General features: G+C 55.7%; 3 protein-coding genes across 3 annotated transcripts; 1 reads left to right on the top strand and 2 right to left on the bottom strand.

Moving 5' to 3' along the window:
- Positions 1-407: 407 nt before the first annotated feature.
- EsH8_VIII_000720 (uncharacterized protein) lies at positions 408-2,721 on the bottom strand (the record flags this gene model as incomplete). The annotated part of the gene is made up of 2 exons (XM_083269762.1): positions 408-2,317; positions 2,451-2,721. 2 exons carry the CDS (start codon positions 2,719-2,721, stop codon positions 408-410), a joined length of 2,181 nt encoding a protein of 726 aa, XP_083129530.1.
- A 7,555-nt stretch (positions 2,722-10,276) lies between these two features.
- Positions 10,277-10,744, bottom strand: EsH8_VIII_000719 (uncharacterized protein; the record flags this gene model as incomplete). The annotated part of the gene is made up of 3 exons (XM_083269761.1): positions 10,277-10,356; positions 10,423-10,508; positions 10,626-10,744. 3 exons carry the CDS (start codon positions 10,742-10,744, stop codon positions 10,277-10,279), a joined length of 285 nt encoding a protein of 94 aa, XP_083129529.1.
- Positions 10,745-12,824: 2,080 nt separating this feature from the next.
- On the top strand, positions 12,825-14,956 carry EsH8_VIII_000718 (uncharacterized protein; the record flags this gene model as incomplete). Its single annotated transcript, XM_083269760.1, has 2 exons — positions 12,825-12,933; positions 14,202-14,956. The coding sequence occupies 2 exons, from the start codon at positions 12,825-12,827 to the stop codon at positions 14,954-14,956; spliced, it is 864 nt and encodes a 287-aa protein (XP_083129528.1).
- Positions 14,957-17,749: the final 2,793 nt, after the last annotated feature.

Genomic DNA, 17,749 nt, shown 5'->3' with positions numbered 1-17,749 from the left:
TCCATGGTGTTGTTGTTGCAGCAATGCATGCTGCCTGGATACAAGGCCCACGTTTCTATTCAGTCCTGTACCCCCATACCTCCCCCTTGACCAGTTCATAGACCCTCTCCGGTACAACCGAGTACCTTGTCTTAGTATGATATAGTGTTGGTGCCTCCCTTTGCCTGGCTTTTTTCGCCTTGTAGATCCGTAAACGCCTTTAACCCCTCGTAAAAGTTGTTCGTCATTTGAAGTGATTGTGCCGTATCCTGAGCCGAGGATACAATGATAAATGCCCCCAACGCCTAGTACACATCTCAAATGAGAAGATAGGACGGAGAACTTTGTCCGAATAGGCACAATGATGCCAATGCTGCTCGAAAATGAAAAAGAAACAAAAAGAAAAGGAAAAGAAAAATTGAGTGGTATCATACGACGTCGACTGTCTTCAGGGCGGTGTGCTTCGACTCAATGCTCGAAACTTCTCTCAACGGGTTGCCGAAGGGCATCAAAAAATCTTCGGCATCGTCCGGGAAGGCTCCCGGAGCCATGGGCGTCGCCTGCTCTGACTCCTGGACCGTGGGGGTGTTTGGTACAGACATCTCATCTGCCTGCAACCTCTCAGTTATAACGGAGTCGGTCTTCTTCGTCTTGTCGTCATTATCGGACACATCTTCCGCCGGCGTCTGCTTTATCGACGGGACATTCTCCGAGCCGCTTCGAATAGAGGATGAATCAATCGACTGTCGGGGCGAGGGAGTGAAGGAGGAGTGAAGAGGGCTGTGGAGGTGGCTGACGTCTCCGATATCACTCTTGCTGGCACGCGAAGTCCTCATGGGGCTTCTCGCCGGAAGGGGCGGGGGAATCCTCCGGGGGATGGTCACCAAAGCGCCCTTGGCGTGGATCGGGGCAGCCATGACGGCCGTGCGTGCAGCGGGCTGCACAGCAGCAACCTCGTAGATGACAGGCTCCTCTTCATCGTCGTCCTCGTCCTCGTCATCCTCATCGTCGGCATCGTCCTCTTGCTGCTCCTCTTTCTTGTCCTCCTCCTTGTCAGCGTCCTTGGTAATTATGCTGGCATCGTCCTTGGTGTAAACGCTGGAAGCCTTGGTAGCCGCGTCGTCCATGGTGCTCACGTCGGTTCGCAAATGGTCGTCGCTATCTGTCATGACGGTCCCTTCAATGGAATGGCTTCCGCTGATTTTCCTCAGGGGGGTAAAGTCGATCTTGGTGTAGTCGACTTCCTCAGGCTCCTTCAGCACAGGAAGACTGCTAACGGATGCCCCGTCTTCGCTCTGGTTCTGGCTGTGGCTCGGTGAGGTGTCGGGCGTGGAGGACTGGTTTGTCTGCGTCCAGGCCTCGGACATCTTGGTGCGGCTTGTCTTTGTAGACATGAGGCTGCCTCGGTTGCTCTTCGTCGTGAACGTCTCGCCGCTCTGCCGGTTAAACTTTGAAAAGGCTGGGCTCGACGGAGCGGGGTTGAACTCGAACTGGTGACTCGTCGGTCGAAGGCGTGTGCCGGCCTCACGGATCTCCAGGCCTGCCATTTCCAAGGCGAGGACGCCGAAGGGATCGGGGTCCTCGAGGTTGGGGATGCCAAAGGCGGTCTTGGGCGATGCCGGCGAGCTCTTCGGTGTTTCGATGACCGCATCTCCGGGTGCCGGCAGCGCCGAAAGCTTCTTGAGGATGGCCTGGTCGGCGTCAATCCTTCCCTCCGCCTCCTTGATTACTTCGAACAGTGGGCGTGTCTCTTCCACGTGCCTCGACACGTTACCTGCCACGACATCCATGGCCGTCACGTTACGGGAGTAGAACCTCTCGTTTTCGTTGGCCCGCTCCGTCAGGATGCAGCCGTCCAAGCTGACGTCTTGAGACTGTCCTCGGGCCTTCATGTACGTCAAGACAGTGTTGTCGAGGTCCTTCCACCTGTTGTCGACCTCTGTCGACTCCAGCGCAACCAACGGGCCAGACGTGAGGCCAATGTCCTCCCCGAGTGTAACGGTTGGTTTAGTTATTAGTGCTTCGAGGGCGGCGATGTTGTTGATCACCATGACACAGTCGTAAATGTCAATGCCCATAATAAAACTTAGAGTAGGGGTGTGTAGGAGAATGCCCGAGGGCGGTGACCAGGTGCCGTCGGCTTTGCGGGCGATGAGAATGCCAGAACCGCCCGATCCGGTCAACCACAGACCGGACCGCATACAGGTGAAGATGGCGATGCCGGCGGCATTTTGGATTATGCGGGAGGGGATCTTTTTAAATATTCGTGCTGGCGTTTGGGGTTCGAAGCTGGCGTCGGTGTCCGGGTGGTCTTCCAATGGTGCCAGGAAGCCATCAGCTTTACAAGCGAGGCGGTGTTAGTGATGTACGACTTACAAAGGGCGGGCGCAGGATGGGCAGCACTTCCTCGCAAGCCAAACTCGCCAAGGAAAATAATAATAACAGAACACACCGAGGACGGAATGACTTACAGCAGAACGACTTCAATATACGGGCGGCGCGGTCGCATTCGGCATCGAGGGTTGCGGGCCAGAAAGCCTCACGGCCGATTCGCGAAGTAGCGGTTGCGAGGGCAGCGGTGGTGAGAGGGGCTGGAGGCTTGCTGGACCAGCGGAAAACCTTGTCGAGGGGCGACCTGATGCTGCTTGCAGTGACGATGCTGCTCCGGCCGTTGCTCGTGGTGCTGGTGTTGCTCCTCCTCCTGGCCTCCCAGGACGGGAGAAAGCTGGAGACCCGTTGCATGGTGCGGGAGCCGGGATGGGGCTATGCTGTGGGCGTTGGCGATGTCTTGTCCCCGTTTGCGGATGAGGACGAGAGGACGAACGCATCGACATTCGTCGGCGCTTCTGTGATGTTGGTCATTCACACAGGACCAGCGAGATCCTCCTGCTTTCTCTCTAGTTCCCGCCGGTATGGGAGAAGTTGAAGAATCGGGAAAAAAGAGAAGTGAAAACTGGGGGACGAATTGGGCTTTGTTAGACATGACCAGTCCAGGTCCACTGGGGTCAACTCAGCCTCTGGGACCTTGGTGCTTCGCCTGGCTCGCAAAGTAAAGTGGAGGTGCAACGCAGCCCGCAGGCGGTTTGTAAGAGCATGTATACCATGTACATTGTAGCTGTGGGCAGGGCCAGGCAGGCTCACGGTTCACCACCCAAAATGCAGCATAGCGCAACGCAGCGGGAGGGAAGGGTGTGCACCGTGGGCCAAGCGGGGAGTGGACATGGGTGTGGGTGTGGGCAGTGGGCGTGGGCGACAAGGGAGAGGGAGGGAGAGAAAAGGAAAGGTGTGAAAGTGGTTGCGCGCAGGTGACGTGGGCGACGAGGGTGTGAGGAGAGCGATGATCCCTGTCACCATGTCCCCATGTCGTTGACGGCGCCGGGCCAAACACCAGATGGACCAGCCGGGGGCCAAGCACCAGCATCAGCGCACCCAGACGAGACGAGACCAGACCAAGACCAGGCCCGAGTCTATGAGCAGTGGCCAGGGCCGCCTGCTGACCCGGTGGAGGCCATGTCGTGTATGTCCAGTCGGTACCCGTATACAGCAGTTAGTTTGATGTTATTGTCTTGTGCTATGTATGCCGTGGGTTGTTGCGTTGTGTCATGGCGTGTGTTGAGGCGACTGCCGGCGTTGAATCTTGACCACTACCACGTTGGAGACCTGGACGATACTGCCGGTACAATGAGACAAGTCCGACAAGGTAGGTATCGAGGGGGGAGGGGGGGGGGGGTTAATTCAGAGGGTGGTGACTCGGTACATAGGGAGGAGTATGAGTGCTTTGTCCGCAAAAAAAGGTGAGACTAGGGTCAGGGACCTTGGCGGCAGCGGGAAGATGACGAGATGCGAAGATGCCTCACCCGCTGAACGGTACCTATCGCTGTACAGACACCATTTCACTTTGCTCGGTTATGTTTGTTCATCTCTCCCCTTCTCCTCGCAAATTAGGCTAGGTAGGTGAGGAGGGGAGGAGCGTGGACTCTCAAGCGTTCCGGGATTCGTAAACCTGGGGCGGAGTCAAACTCTCGCCTGAGGAGTTCTAGTGTTCGTGGCATGCGTACGGATACGCCGTCCATTATTCCATTGACTCGTACACTATGTACGGCCGCCGCCGCCGTCGCCGCCGCCTCCGCCATATACCCATCTCACATTCGCAAGAGCAGTATCAACCAGCAAGGGAAGTACCACGCACGGTATTGCAGCACCAGATTCACCTCGCGCTCACAGGCGGTTCGTCCCACTTGACCTGTTGGTAGCGCCGCAATGCAGCCTGACCTCGCAACGAAACCTGACCTGCAACAGGAATGACAGCAGCAGAGTGCATGCATTGGTCATGGCAGAGACCGGCCAGCACCTCCGGTACGGTTTTCTTGGCTGCTTAGTTGCTGAGGCCGCGTTTGGGGGCGAGACGGCGATTCGCACAGAAACATGCAAGCTCTGTCTACATAGCTAGTACTGTGCCGAGGCCAGGAACCTGCCGGCAAGAACGGGGACTGGGCCATGGCCATGACTGATCACCCACGGCAAGGTACGGGACGGTACTGGGCATGTACTTTGCAAATACCTGCGCTACGCGTATTCCACGGGACGCCGGCTACCGCCGCTCGTCTGCCATCTGCCACCCTCACTGCACAAAACGATGCTTAATATTCAATATCGCCGTGTGCTTGGACTCGCCCAGGTGACTCGATGCAACATGCATGCAGGCTATGGTGAGAAAGGAGGTAGCAAAAGACAAGGGAGAGGATTTGATAAAGAGATGGAAAAGGAAACATGGTTGAGCAACAGAAAAACAAGAAAAAACTCGCATCGCCAATCAAACTAACGGCCCCGATCGGGATTTTGCAAGACATTGAACTAATTAACAACCCGGCTGTTGCGCTTGCGGAAACAAAAAAAATAAAAGTGTCTTCAATCCAGGGCGGCGTCGTCTTCGTCCTCTCTATTGGGTGAGGAGGCCATTACGGGCAAAGAGCGAGCAAGCGCAGGGAGAGACAGAGAGAAAGAGAGACAGACACTAATAAGATCGGGGGACATTGAGGTGAAACCTTTTCATTTCATTGCGATCCGATCCTGTCCTGTCCTGTCCTGTCCTGTCCTGTCTGACCCTGCCGGGTCATGTATGTCTGCACCGGCGGTAGTGCCTTACTTGCCTCCTCAACCATTCGACCCTTATAATTCATTTGGTGGGGTATTTTCTTTTCTTTTCTTTTCGCATCCTTCTTTCGCGGTGCAATGCACCACCCAAGACATGGGATCCCAAGAAAAAAGGGTCTGAGCGCCAGCTCACGGGCGGCGTTGGCGATCCTACTCGTCTCGACTCGCCTTGACGTGCGGCCTGATCCATGCTTTGGGCGAACATGCTACAAATACTACATAGGTATGCTGCAGTGCATCTAAGTCCATGCCAGCCAGCCAGCGGGCAGCATCCAACCAAGTACGGATACCATTGGATTAGTGTAGTGTACGGCCCGGACGGCAGCTCCCATGTCATCTGCCACAGATATCAAATATCAAATATAAAATGAAAAATAATAATGAAAAAGGACAAGCGGGCGACATCGGATTTCATCAGGATCGGATCCTGGGCGACGGTTTACACATTGGACGGCATCCGGGGAGGACGAGAGGACGAGGACGAGGACATGGATGATGCCGTCCTGCTGCGTACCTTTCCCGTGCCGGCGTCCTGATCGGAGCAGGAAAGAAAAGACTGGGGGGAGAAAAGAAAAGATTGCTCCATTTTCATGCATGCCATCGACAGCAGCCACATAGCGGTGTCTTGGCCATTCTTTGGTTCCTGTAAGTCTCATGGTGCTTGTCTCTCCATTGTCTCTCCAGTGTCTCTCTCGCCACTGTCTCGTCGCCCGTCACGGCCCTTCGCACCTGCCAGCAGCACACTGTCATCCTCCTCGCCTTGCTAGCCGGGCCCCAGCAGCTTACTGCACTGAATGAATGCAATGACTCCTGCACCTCAGACCAACAATTGTCCGAAGGAATGGGACCGGCCTGCCTGCCTGCCTGCCTGTCGCCTGGCCCTTTCAACTCTCATCCATCACTCCTCTCCCCACCCACCCGTCATGTCATACATTTCAGACCATCGGTGCCACCATGTACGCATGCAATGCAGGACGGACGGGCAGACAGACAGACGGTCATGGTCCTCCCCCCTCCCACCCAATCCCACTCACACCAAGCAGCCTTCGTCTTCAGAGGAGAGGCCCATGCTCAGCTCAGCCGTGTCAGGACGTCGCCTCTGATGCTACCTACCTCACCCAACGATGCCGAACCTGACAGGACATGCTGCATAGCACCGACGCCCTGTGCTGGAGAGGGGAGGGTGCCATCCTTTACTCGGCGTTCCTGGCTAACGCATCGTCATCACTATTGCCCCAATATCGACGCACCTGAACCTCCATTTCCTCGTATGCGCCTGCCCACCAGCCTGCCTGAGCCGTCCTCCTCGTCCGCATTGAGTAGTTCGTCTCTTTTTGGCCAGCCTCTCACCCGACGACCCCGCCGTCATCCTCGTGTAACGGGCCGGGGGGGGGGGGGGGGGGGGGGGGGGGGGGGGGGATTGTCAAATCGACCTCGCCCATCTTACGCCAACCGATCTCCGTTGCGTTAGCTCGTGAAAGTCATAGGACCGGGGGGAGCTCGAGGATGAGCCGACGAACCCTCCAAGCCACCAGGGGAGCGCAAAAGCAAACACTGCGACAGTAAACCATCTCAGCCAAACCGGGAGCCGTTTCATTCCACCCGACGTGGCCACCGCCGCCAAACCTCCCGCTTGAAAGAAAACTGGACGATGATGATGAATCTTTTGTCCCGGGCAGCTGCAAGCACGTCTCAAGTCGTTACTCATCGGCAGGCCGAGCAACCGGTTATGTGTGTTTACTGCAGTGACCTGACGCTGGCATCTGATGCCGCCATCACACCAAGGTCTCAAGCCTCCCTTGGACCCGAAGAGTGCAGACTGCAGCCCCGCATGCTCGTTGAGACGAGGAATGCATGCATGCATCCATGTCGGGGGAGGGGGTTTTTTTTCCGTTTTTTTTTTTTTTCCTTCGCTGCAGTTCCGCGCCGGTCTGACCTTTTGCCTCTCGTCCACTTCCGCCCCTGGCCATCTATCTACCTACTACCTCTTGTCCGGCGATAGCTGATGCTGCCACGGCTTTCCCCCAAAGCCTCCGCCTCACCGCCACCGGCTACGTGCCTCGCATGCTGCTGTGTGTAGCCTGCTTGTTCCACGGGTACGATAACAAGCCAGCCATGTCCATCCTATTCGTGAGCCGCCGACTCGGCAGCAGACGTCGTCATCCGTGCCGTTCATGCAATCAGCCATTACTGCTCTTCTTGATCCCTCCTGTGCGCGGGGCATGGAGGTGGGGGTTGGGAGAGAAGACCGAGTTGCGCCAATTGCGTCAAGCGCAGAGTTTGGCACGCCGCCGCCGCCGCCGCCGCCGGGTGGCAAGTCTTGATCTCCTCCAAGCCCAAAAATGGCCCTCATGCCGGGCTTTGGCGATGTGAGGTTGCCGGTTATCAGTTCAGCGTCAGCGCCAGCACCAGTGGCAGTCCGATATGTCTCCGGTCCCTTTTACGGCGGGGGGGCGCACCAAGGTTGGGTCCGTCAAGACTGGCATGCACATGGCTGACGTCGATCAAATGCCAACGGCTGGTGGGTGTGTCAATCAGCACACCACGTTGTCGCCAAGAACGCTCAAAGGTCCATATCGTGCTTTGTGCCTCTTTGTCCTAAACTGGGTAACCCCATAGGAGGGCATATATGATCTATCTGCCAGAGGCCCTATGAGGCCATCTGCTCGTCTTCCAACCAGACAGCTGACAAAACAGGGCTGCGAGAGCGCGGGTTGTGTATACGAACCCAGATACGGCCGATCAAGACGTCCCAGCCACCTGGAAACTTCGCATTAACCCCGGAATGCACGCAAGGTAGTTCCATTTGGAGACTAGTGTCGTTGTCGCAACCACGCCAATCAGAGGACACTGCTCATTGGGTTAAGGAATTCTCTCACTCCATTGTCAACAACTTTTTGGCTAGTCCGCCCGAACTGCCCTCTTCGAATCAGCTTCCTTGAGCAACGCCAATCAAGCCCGCGCCGCAGCAAGCGTACTTGAGTGGGCGAATGGCATCCCGACCTCTCTCTGGACGGCGTACAACGACGGGTCTTTTGGTTGGCCCACAGCGCCAGTATCAACCCGCCGGCGTTCAACAGCCAAATATCGCGAATGCCTGAAGCGATATGCCACGCAAACCCAGTCTCGCCTCTGGGAGCCAGAACAGGCAAGCTTCAGGGCCCCATGCGGAGGCTACTATGTAGGGAGGAGCGGTGTCCAGAAGGCGCAGGCATTCGATGTTCGAGGCTCATCTCGGGTGTTGCCTCTGCCACTCGCGGGAGCCTTGGCCGTCCGTTGTTGCTATTTTGGCCGGTCCACAAACCTCCTCTTGGGCGCGCCTTAAAAATAGTGTACCATGCATAGTATGTATTCGTAGTAGGGCCAACCTTGGACGTTGGTCTGGATGGGAGATGAGAATCCCCACCCGTCCAAGCGAATCCCGAGGAGGGTTTGGGGTGGAGAGGAACTGTCCAAGTTGAGAATGCCACTCGGAGATCCAAGCCACATCGGACGACCCGCTCATTGCTCAGTTGGCAGGGGCTTCCGTTTCTTGTTGCTCCTCCTCACCCCCAATGCTTGACTCACAGAAGAATGTTCGCGCAGTCAGGGAAGATGCAGGAAGCCGTGGCAGGCATCCCCCATCTCCCACGCGCCCGGGAAGGAAAAACGACAGGGTCGCTCCCACCCGACTCGCCAGAACCTGTACGCGTTGCCGGCCTCTCTACACGATATTGCATTCAGGGGCAGCGAGAGAGACAGAGAAAAAAAACCGAGAGCAGGTCCAAAACACAGGACGACTGCAGGCGGCCCCGTATGGGTTTCGAGCGCAGATGAGCCGTGTGCCGGATATACAACCTGTCGGGGCTCCGCTTCGGGAGGCATGGTGCCCTGAAGAATGACCTCCTCTGAGTCGTCCTGGCATTTGGCGAGCCCGGACGGGCGCAGCCGGCGAATGCGTCTGTGCAACCGAGAGGACCACCTGGTGGGTGGGGAGGTTAGCCCAAGTCGGATTCACCGGGCGCCAAGAACGGGGTGCAACTCGTGCAGCGAGGGAGGCAACGACGACTCTTGTCATGTCATGGGGCGGCGGCGTCCGCAAGTGCCGGGCTGGCCTCGTGGCAAGAAGAGGCCCGAATGAAAGAGTCCAGCGTAAAGGGGGGCCGCGGTCCCTCTCTTAACGGCAGCCAGATATAGCTGGGCCGCATTGTCCCGGTTCTTCCTCATCTAACGCCTAGATCTCGTCGGAGTCTTTGTGCGCCAATCGAGCCCAATGAAAGGCGAGAGATATGCGTGGGCGAGGGGGAGGCTGCGAGGGTGGTGGATGCGCCCCGAGCTCGCCGCCGATCGTCACAGGTTCGGGGGCCACGGTCCATGGTCCACGGTCCACGGTTGCACGGGACCGGGGCCACCAGCAGCCCTGCACTTTTCACCCGTCCGCTAGCCCTGACATGTCGCCCAATGAGACCTGCAACTGCCAACGGCAGGGAGACGCTGCACCGGTTTTCCTGCCTGCCCGGCCCGGGGTCCTTGCCTGGGCTCTGCAGCACCAGGAGCCATGAGGTCATCTAACCCCCTTGCTCTCCTTAATCTCTCCGCAACAGGTTCTTCCTGGCATGCAGGTTGGTTGAAACAACTTTTTTTTCTTCCTTAATTGATGGTTTGTGTTTTTTTTCTTCTTCTTCTCCTTAGTGATGGGGGAAGGGGGATTTAAAGTACTTTCCCACCATTTTCCTTCTTTCCCCCCCCCCCCATAGCCAACGTTTTAAGAATTTGCGCGCGCATGGACACTCACTCGGTCGGGGCAGAATTCAGTGCTGATATGATAAACAAACATACGCACACACGTTTTCTTCTAGCGCCGGGAAATGTTCGAGAAACCAAACGAAGAAGAACTAACATTAAGGCGCCGGCTACGGATACAGAGTCGTAACTTTTCTTTGTCCCCTTCCTTCCGCCGCATACCCCTCTTCCCGCGCCAAGAATGCTCTCAGTGCAATCCCTAATATACCCGCCCGCAAAGCAAATGCATGCATGACGCTTCGTAAACATTATTTCGTACATGGCCGGGATGCATCTCTCTCGCTAGCACACACATACATATACAAATAAGATGGCCCGGCCCGGCTGAAGAACTCTCATTCAAACCTCGTGCGGTTGCGAATCAGAGCTGCTTCTTGAGGCCCCCAAAGGATCCGATGCCGTCCGCGACGTCGGCCGCCTGCTTGTTTCCCTTGAGCTGGTCTACGGGGTGTTCGTTAGCGGGGGGTCCCATAACCTGCTTTCGTGTTGTTGTCAAAATCGACTCACCATCGACAAAGTCCTGACCGGCCTTCATTCCCTGCGCCTGGAGCTTCTTCTTCTCGGCCTCGGCCTTTGCCTTGAAGAGCATGATACTGTTTCGCGACGACGAGTCTTAGCAAGTGCGGACAGAGGCAAAGAAACAGTCCAGCACCGGGCTCATGTCTGGTGCATGATGCAGGACCAATCCGAAGGAGTGGGGGGGGACTTACCCGACTTGCTCGATGATGGGATCCAACATGCCCTGCTGGTAGGCGAAAAAGCTCCCGGCGAAGACGGCGACGACGATCGCCAGGGAGATGAGGAGGGATTGTGTGGTTGAGGTCTCCATGATTGGTATTTTTGTTCTTCGGTCGTCTTGCAAGTTGTACGAATCTGAGATGTGGTGTCCAAAAGGCGCAAGGCGTTTCTTGGTGATATTCTATTTATATCGTGAGTTGCGAGTGCAAACTTGAACTGGCTGGCTTCTTCGGTCAATTTGGTATTTCTATAACCCTTTTTATTTTCTCCCTCTCTCTCTTCGTATTGCCCTCGTCGCCGTCGATTTATATCATTCTTCAAAAGTACCAAAAACCTGGCTGGTTTGCAGCCTCGCGTAACCCCCGCGATTGAGCGATCGGCATGACGTCCCATCCCCATTCACCCAGCCTGCCTGCATGCATGAGGGCGGGTATGGAGGGGAGGGGGGAAGAGAGAAAATCAGGGTCTCGCCCGCCTCTTTTACCCGGCCTCGCCATGCTGGAACCAAGATTCGGGGTCGCAGCACGCGTCAGCGAGCGGCGAGCGCCCGGCACCCAAGCGAACAATAGCATCATTGTGCTGTTGCAACACCGGCGCAAACTGGCTTTGCTCGACTTTTTCTCCCCTACTCGCCTGCAATCACATGCAGGCGTCCGCATGTCGGCTTGTAGACGAAGGAAGAGTGCTCGGCGAGACCCCCCTCACCCCACCTTTACTTTGCGCAAGGCATCGCCTATCGTCGCGCGTCCTGTGACGGCCTGTCAGCATCATAAGTTCAACACCCGGGTGGGACGGCCGTCAGGATGGGCTGAGCGGCGGAGAGAACTGGGAAGGGCCTGGACCCCGGTTGCTATCGATCTTCATCGCGCAGGCCTGGAGAGGGCGGGCTGGCGGAGGGTGGCAGTGGGTGGTGGTGCCATGAGGATGCCCTTCCCCGTGGCTAACGCCCGCCGCCCTTGTATTGTCTGGCATTTCTTTGACGTCGCTCGTCTCGAGCTCGGCAGTTGCAGGACATCCTGGGCCGGCTGTTCGAAATGGTTGCAGTCGGCCGCCTAAGGTTGCTATACTTTCTTTTGCTATAACACCAGCGTATAGTGCTGGCGGTTCCTCTTGCTGCCGCAGGACAGCTGGACGGGCCAAAAGTTTGACACTTCTTTGGGGCCTACAGCTCCTAGAGCTCGACCCGTCGACTTGACCTCGTCACCCAACGGGGAAACCAGTGTTGCCAACTCCATCCGATGGTCTCGTCATTCTCGGCCATCTAGACAGAGAGGTTTGTGATGGTTGCCGAGACGGCGGTGATGGTTGTTCACGCAAGCAGACGGACGTCGGTGGAGGGTGCTTCTGCTTCCCAAGCAAGACCTCGGTCTGCTGGGCAACCCAGAGTCTCGGGACTCCATCACGAGAGGGGTGGGGTGGGGGTCGGCATGTGTTTGCCGCCCCTGCACTGCTCCCCCGCGATGACGAGTATCGTCACGGACGCTGGGAACACGTGACTCTGCTGCCTCGACTTCCACCAAAGAAGGATCTGGAACGGCATCAAACCTGTGTGAGCTTGTCATGTTCGGGCGAGTGCCCCCGGAGCCGTCCATCTCCCGCCGCGTGCAATCGGACGCTGCAGCGGTGCAAAGGCCTCATCACCATCTTGCGATGCTACCTGGGAGTTTTACTTGTCGAGTCGCTTTTCTACCTTTTCGACCCGCCAACCCATCGACCATGCGCCGCAAGCCACCGGGAACAGGCGGGTGTTTGATTCCTTTAGCTATACACGGGCCAGTCTGCTCGAATGGGGGGTCGTGGACGAGTTGGCACATGGCGCAGCGCGCAATGTGTTGTCGCACCCGCGCCTGCAAATGCGCCGGGAGCCCATCTCGCCAACACTGACCCTGCGATATAGACCAACTTCCAGCACTTCTCAAGCACATACGACCATACCCACTGGAGAACTCGGGATCCCGTCCGCTCTCCCATAGATAAGCCAGTGAGGGCCGGATTAGTAGTTGGGTCGGTGACGACCAGCGAATACCTGGTGTTGTATGTTTTTGGTTTTTTTCTTTATTGTTTTTGTCTCGTTTGGCTTCAAGCCCCTCTCCACGGACCGGCGCGTTTAGCTAGCTTACGATGCGCGGGAGCGGCGAGGCGGTGCGGTTGCCCAACGTGGGAGACGAGACATGGCCGAGTCTATCGACTCTGACAAGCTGTCCTGGCTGCGCCAGCCCCGCGCCCGCTCGACAGCGACGCTGCCTCTGGCTCTTATCGCCGGCATGAGTCCCAAGTCTGGTACGATGGGCGGGCGGGGGGTTAAGGAACGTCGGCATCCTACCGGTGTCGGGATTCGACATCTCGCCTTCCGCTCTCTAGCTCTTGTGACAATGGCGAATTTCCCGTCCTTCGCCGGACCTGGCCAAAGGAGCAAGTGAAGATCCAACGCCGCCATTGCGTCCCCCATCCGGCATCTTTCCGTGGCCCGGCGGTCTGTTCCCGGCATTGCAGTAATAGATGTTGGGACACGCCCTCTCGGCGACTGAAGTGTACTCTCTCGCACGACTAATAATAACTTTAAGCCGTACCGCCGTAAGAAACGAAACCCACGGAGCGAGGTCAGAGAACAGGTTGTTAGTAAATCCACCTAGATCGCCCGCGTACGCTGAGACAATCAGAGACAAGAGAGCGAGACATCTCCATGTCTCTTGGGGCGCCATAATGACCGGGTTGCAGCTCGCAACATGCGAGGTAGCTTGACGGAGACAGGCCGGTTTGTCTGGTTTGCCGTTGCCGCGACGGGGAGAGTGGTTCGGCCACTTGCAAGGGTCGTAGCCTTTAAAAGTTGGATCTAAAAAGGAGTCTTTATAGATCTCGGAGCTGGACAAGGCAAGGCCGGCACCAGAGCCGGGCCCCATGCAGGAGTGCTGACCGGCTTGGACCAACCGCGTGATGATTGGCCTGCCGAGGCAATGTCTCCCATTTCGACTGTCCGTTCCTTGGCAGCCAGGTTGAAAATATCAGTGTTATTGGTCGAATTGGCAGAGAATCTGCATTTCCACTCCCCGTATGCGTTGTCACCGTAGGCGAATCATCCTCGGGGGCGTGGCAGTACAACTCGCTGCTCTGGATGTCCGCGTCAAGATGATGAGCAAGTCTCGGACGCCCCCTCATGCATGCACGCAGCATGTTCCTTATATGCTGGGTAAGCCCCTCTACCCCGTAGCCTTTCATTCGGCGCAGCCTTGATTCGAGGCCTCTCTTGTCAGACTTGAAAGGAAGGTGAATAGCACGCCAGAGCAGCCGTTGATTACTGCTGCAGACCGACGATGGCGGGGATAAGCTCATTGACAGCAACAAGCACAGCGGGAGAGATAATCTCGTTTCTCCCTGCTGCATCTGCGCCAGTACCTACAACCACGAGCGGTGCGGTCCAAGATGCGATACCTATACCAGCCATATGCTATGACAATTGCAGTGCGCACTCCTTTTTTTTCTACTTCTTTTTGGCATCTGCGGCATAGTTACATTAGCTTTTTGAGAGTTTAACTAAAGACATTGTACAGACAATGTTTACATAGAAGCCCAAAACGTCGGCAAAGACCCCTCGGTATGCGATGCAAACTCGGACCTTTCGCGGGGCTACCGAGAGTGTATCTCTTGCATCGAGGCCAACGCCAATGCTTCGAAGGCGACCGTCGACGCGTACATCGAACTGAAGTTCCGGCCGTTCCTGGAATATTGTGCATCGCCGACGTCGCGACCAAGCTACCCCTCCTCCCTCATGACGGTCAGGACGGTGACCCAGTTCGCCGACATAACCGCCTTTAATGGTAAAATACAGTCGGGTGTGCTGCACATCTGGACAGTGACGGAGCTCAAAGCAGAGGTTACAAGCCCGGGGATTGCCACTTCCAAAACGGTCTCACTGCCGACGGCGTCATCGAACGAGACGACACCCGCAGGTACCTCGGCAACCGACATACAAGTGCCCCCTGGGGAAATAAGCAAAGCATGGATAGCCGGCCCCGTGATCGGCATCATAACTGCAATCATGCTCGTGCTTGCCGGACTGTGGCTGCTCAGACGCCGTAGGAAACAGGGGCTGGACCGGTTTGCTGTCGGTAACAACGAAGACGCGAAGGAGGAGTTCATCAGGGCGCAGCTCCATTCAGATTGTGTTCCGCGCCACATTGCCATGGAGCTCGAGGGTTCGTATCCAAAGGCTATACCCGAGATGAGCGCCAACGAGATCCCCGCAGGAGAGATGCCGATATCCAACGGCCAGCACACAGAACAGATGACGGGGAGAAACAGTTGAAAAATGTCCAAGATGTCCTTTTCCATGTTCTGTTTAACATAACGGCCAGAGTTCCTCCCCGTTCACTTGCAGGCGGAGCACAATGACAGTATATAATGTGCATAATTAAATCTTAATTATATTAACTGCCCTCCTACGGTAATATTGTATGATGTTCTTCAATGCATCTAAAACGACACTATATGTTGTTAGTAACTTGACTGAAGTTACGCTCCTTACTAGTAACCAGCCTAGTCAGTGCTGGCAGACATGCCTGCACCGCTGTCAACACTGCTCATAAGAGCTAATCGTCTAGCTGTGCTGTGATATACGGCGCGGCCGTTAAGCGCTCCGGACCCCGGGCGGCCGGGTGGGTCATTTGAATCGCCGTATCCGGCGCCGAAGGCCGTCCAGCTATGTCCAACTGACTGCTGTCTCTGCGGGCCCGGGCCCCAAGTCAACCACCAAAGTAGAACTTGGTTACAGGGACCAAGTGGAAATTGCAGCCGCCAACGTCCTCGGCACCAACGCTCAGGTTTAGCAAGGCGCAGAACGCGAGGCGCTCATGGCAGGTCCTGTCATGGTGCTTGCGGACGCTCAGCCACCCAATATGAACGGTTCTCCACCACAGAACAGACACATACGACCATACCCATTGGAAAACTCGGGATCCCGTCCGCTCTCCCATAGATAAGCCAGTGAGGGGAGGCTCTTCTAGACGGAGCGGGATCCCCTACCAACGAACTCACCTGCCATTGAGGTCAAGTCCGTGCGCCCGTGGCAGACTCTCCAACCCTGGTTCCTACATGAACATCCCTTACACAAACCGTGGCCACCACCATCTATAATTCCATCTACCTTCACCCACGTCATCCGACTTTGATCACGCCAGCGGTCTCTTTTCGTCCCTCGCCGACTGAAAAAAACTATTAAAACCCTCCCCGCAAGCTTCCGCAAGCTTCTGGTCACCATCGTCAATCATACTACCGTAGCTCATCTGTCGGCATTCGCTCTCGCTTGACGCTTGCTCTGATCAATACCTGGGCCTCGAAGCAGCCCTTCGCCTCGTCGCAAGCGCGCGGGGCCGCCATCAGCGCTGCCGCTGCAGGGACCACAACCCGACTCTGACTCCGACCAGGACTCTCCTCCGTAACCAAGAATAAGGCCCTCGACACCATCATCGACAAGGTCCGCAAGTATACCCTGCAGCCCGATGCACGCGCTGAGCTGGCGGAGGCAGGTGTTGCGAAGCGCCGCTGCCGTGGCGTTGAAGAAGTGGAGGAGGAGCAAGAAGAGAACAGTTGTCGCCCACTAAGGAAGAACGGTGAGACTTGACATGACAAGAGCAAAAGCAAAAACATATAATACTAGGTATTCGCTGTTCGTCACAAGCTTAACTACTAATCTGGCCCTAATTTATTTTCCTATGGTGGGCAGCTTCTTGCGGTTGGGAACTCTTGCTACTGTTAAGGGACGATGAACGACTTAAAGACGGGCTTTCGAGATATGCCCCCACGTCGGCATGCCGGCCTGCCTGATGCAGACAGCCACGCTGGTTATTTTTTGCCCTGCAGGTAGAAATCTCTACCGGCCGCACACACTATCAAAACGGCCCAGTTTCTGGCTACTTTTGCCCTCACGTACAGGATCGCTCTATTCTACAATCATGGGCGTGACACAGAGAATAGCCAGGCTCCAGCTTCGGGAAATAGTCTGACTGAACGAAGCAACACCCACCAGCTTTTCTATTACGAATGATCGATGATTATCGGAACAAGAAGAAGGCGTTCACCCAAATGCAATACAACAAGGAGAACTTGAAAGGTATATTGAAGGCTATGCACTTTTCTTCTGTCCAAACTTCAAACCTTTTCCTACGAATAAGGATATACTAATTTTCTTTTACGTTCCCCTCTCAATAATCCTAGCCGCCCGCCAACACACCAGAAAGCCAACAATATTGTGCAAGGATGCAAAATTTGCTTCCTAGCAGCAAGTCTCCCCTCAGACGAGATACTATCTTCACAGTCGAAACTCAGAAAAAGTCGTAACACCCCACAGGACAGTCATCATTAGGGGTTCTCACCTCAAGATTCAGGATAGGATATTCCATGACCAATGATGATGACACCTGAAAAGGTTTGAGGTCGAGATTGGTATCCTATCCTATATGAAAGGGCTTGCCAATGGCTAAGCGGGCTATGTCTCCCCTCAAACGAGATACTATCCTCACAGTCGAAACTCGGAAAAAGTCGTAACACCCCGCAGGGCAGTCATCATTAGGGGTCCTCACCTCGAGATTCAGGATAAGATATTCCATGACCAATGATGATGACACCTGAAAAGGTCTGAGGTCGAGATTGGCCTGAGAATTGTTGTCGAGGATGGCCATTAAGAATGGTTTCATCTGCAAACAAGCGTCGGGCCTAAACAGTCGGAATTAGCCAAGTTTCACCAAAAGGAACAGATGGGAAGACTGTACATGCTCGGGACCCTGCCCAGTCCGGTTCTAAGGGCAAAGAATGCAGAAGAAGGGATATGAAGAACAATCAAAAGACCTTGTATCCACCGTGCAAACAAGAGGATGCCAAGGAAACCGAAAGGTAAAACGATAATCTGGCTCGATAACATTGATTTCGGCACCAGCAACATCCTGCCTGCAACTTCCCTGACATTCATGTCAAGATTGGGTCAATATGGAAGGTCATAGGGTGTAGTTCGTAATACTCCTATCTTTGCAGACGCACCTGGAATGACGTTTGTCCTCGTATGAGAAAGTGAGTGAGTCCTGAAAGAGCCAAGTTGTGGTAGGGA

Source organism: Colletotrichum jinshuiense, chromosome 8, assembly GCF_051148585.1.
Source record: "Colletotrichum jinshuiense chromosome 8, complete sequence".
NCBI lineage: Eukaryota > Fungi > Ascomycota > Sordariomycetes > Glomerellales > Glomerellaceae > Colletotrichum > Colletotrichum jinshuiense.
The sequence above is the reverse complement of the archived record's forward strand: the minus strand, read 5'-3'. Positions and strand labels throughout refer to the sequence as shown.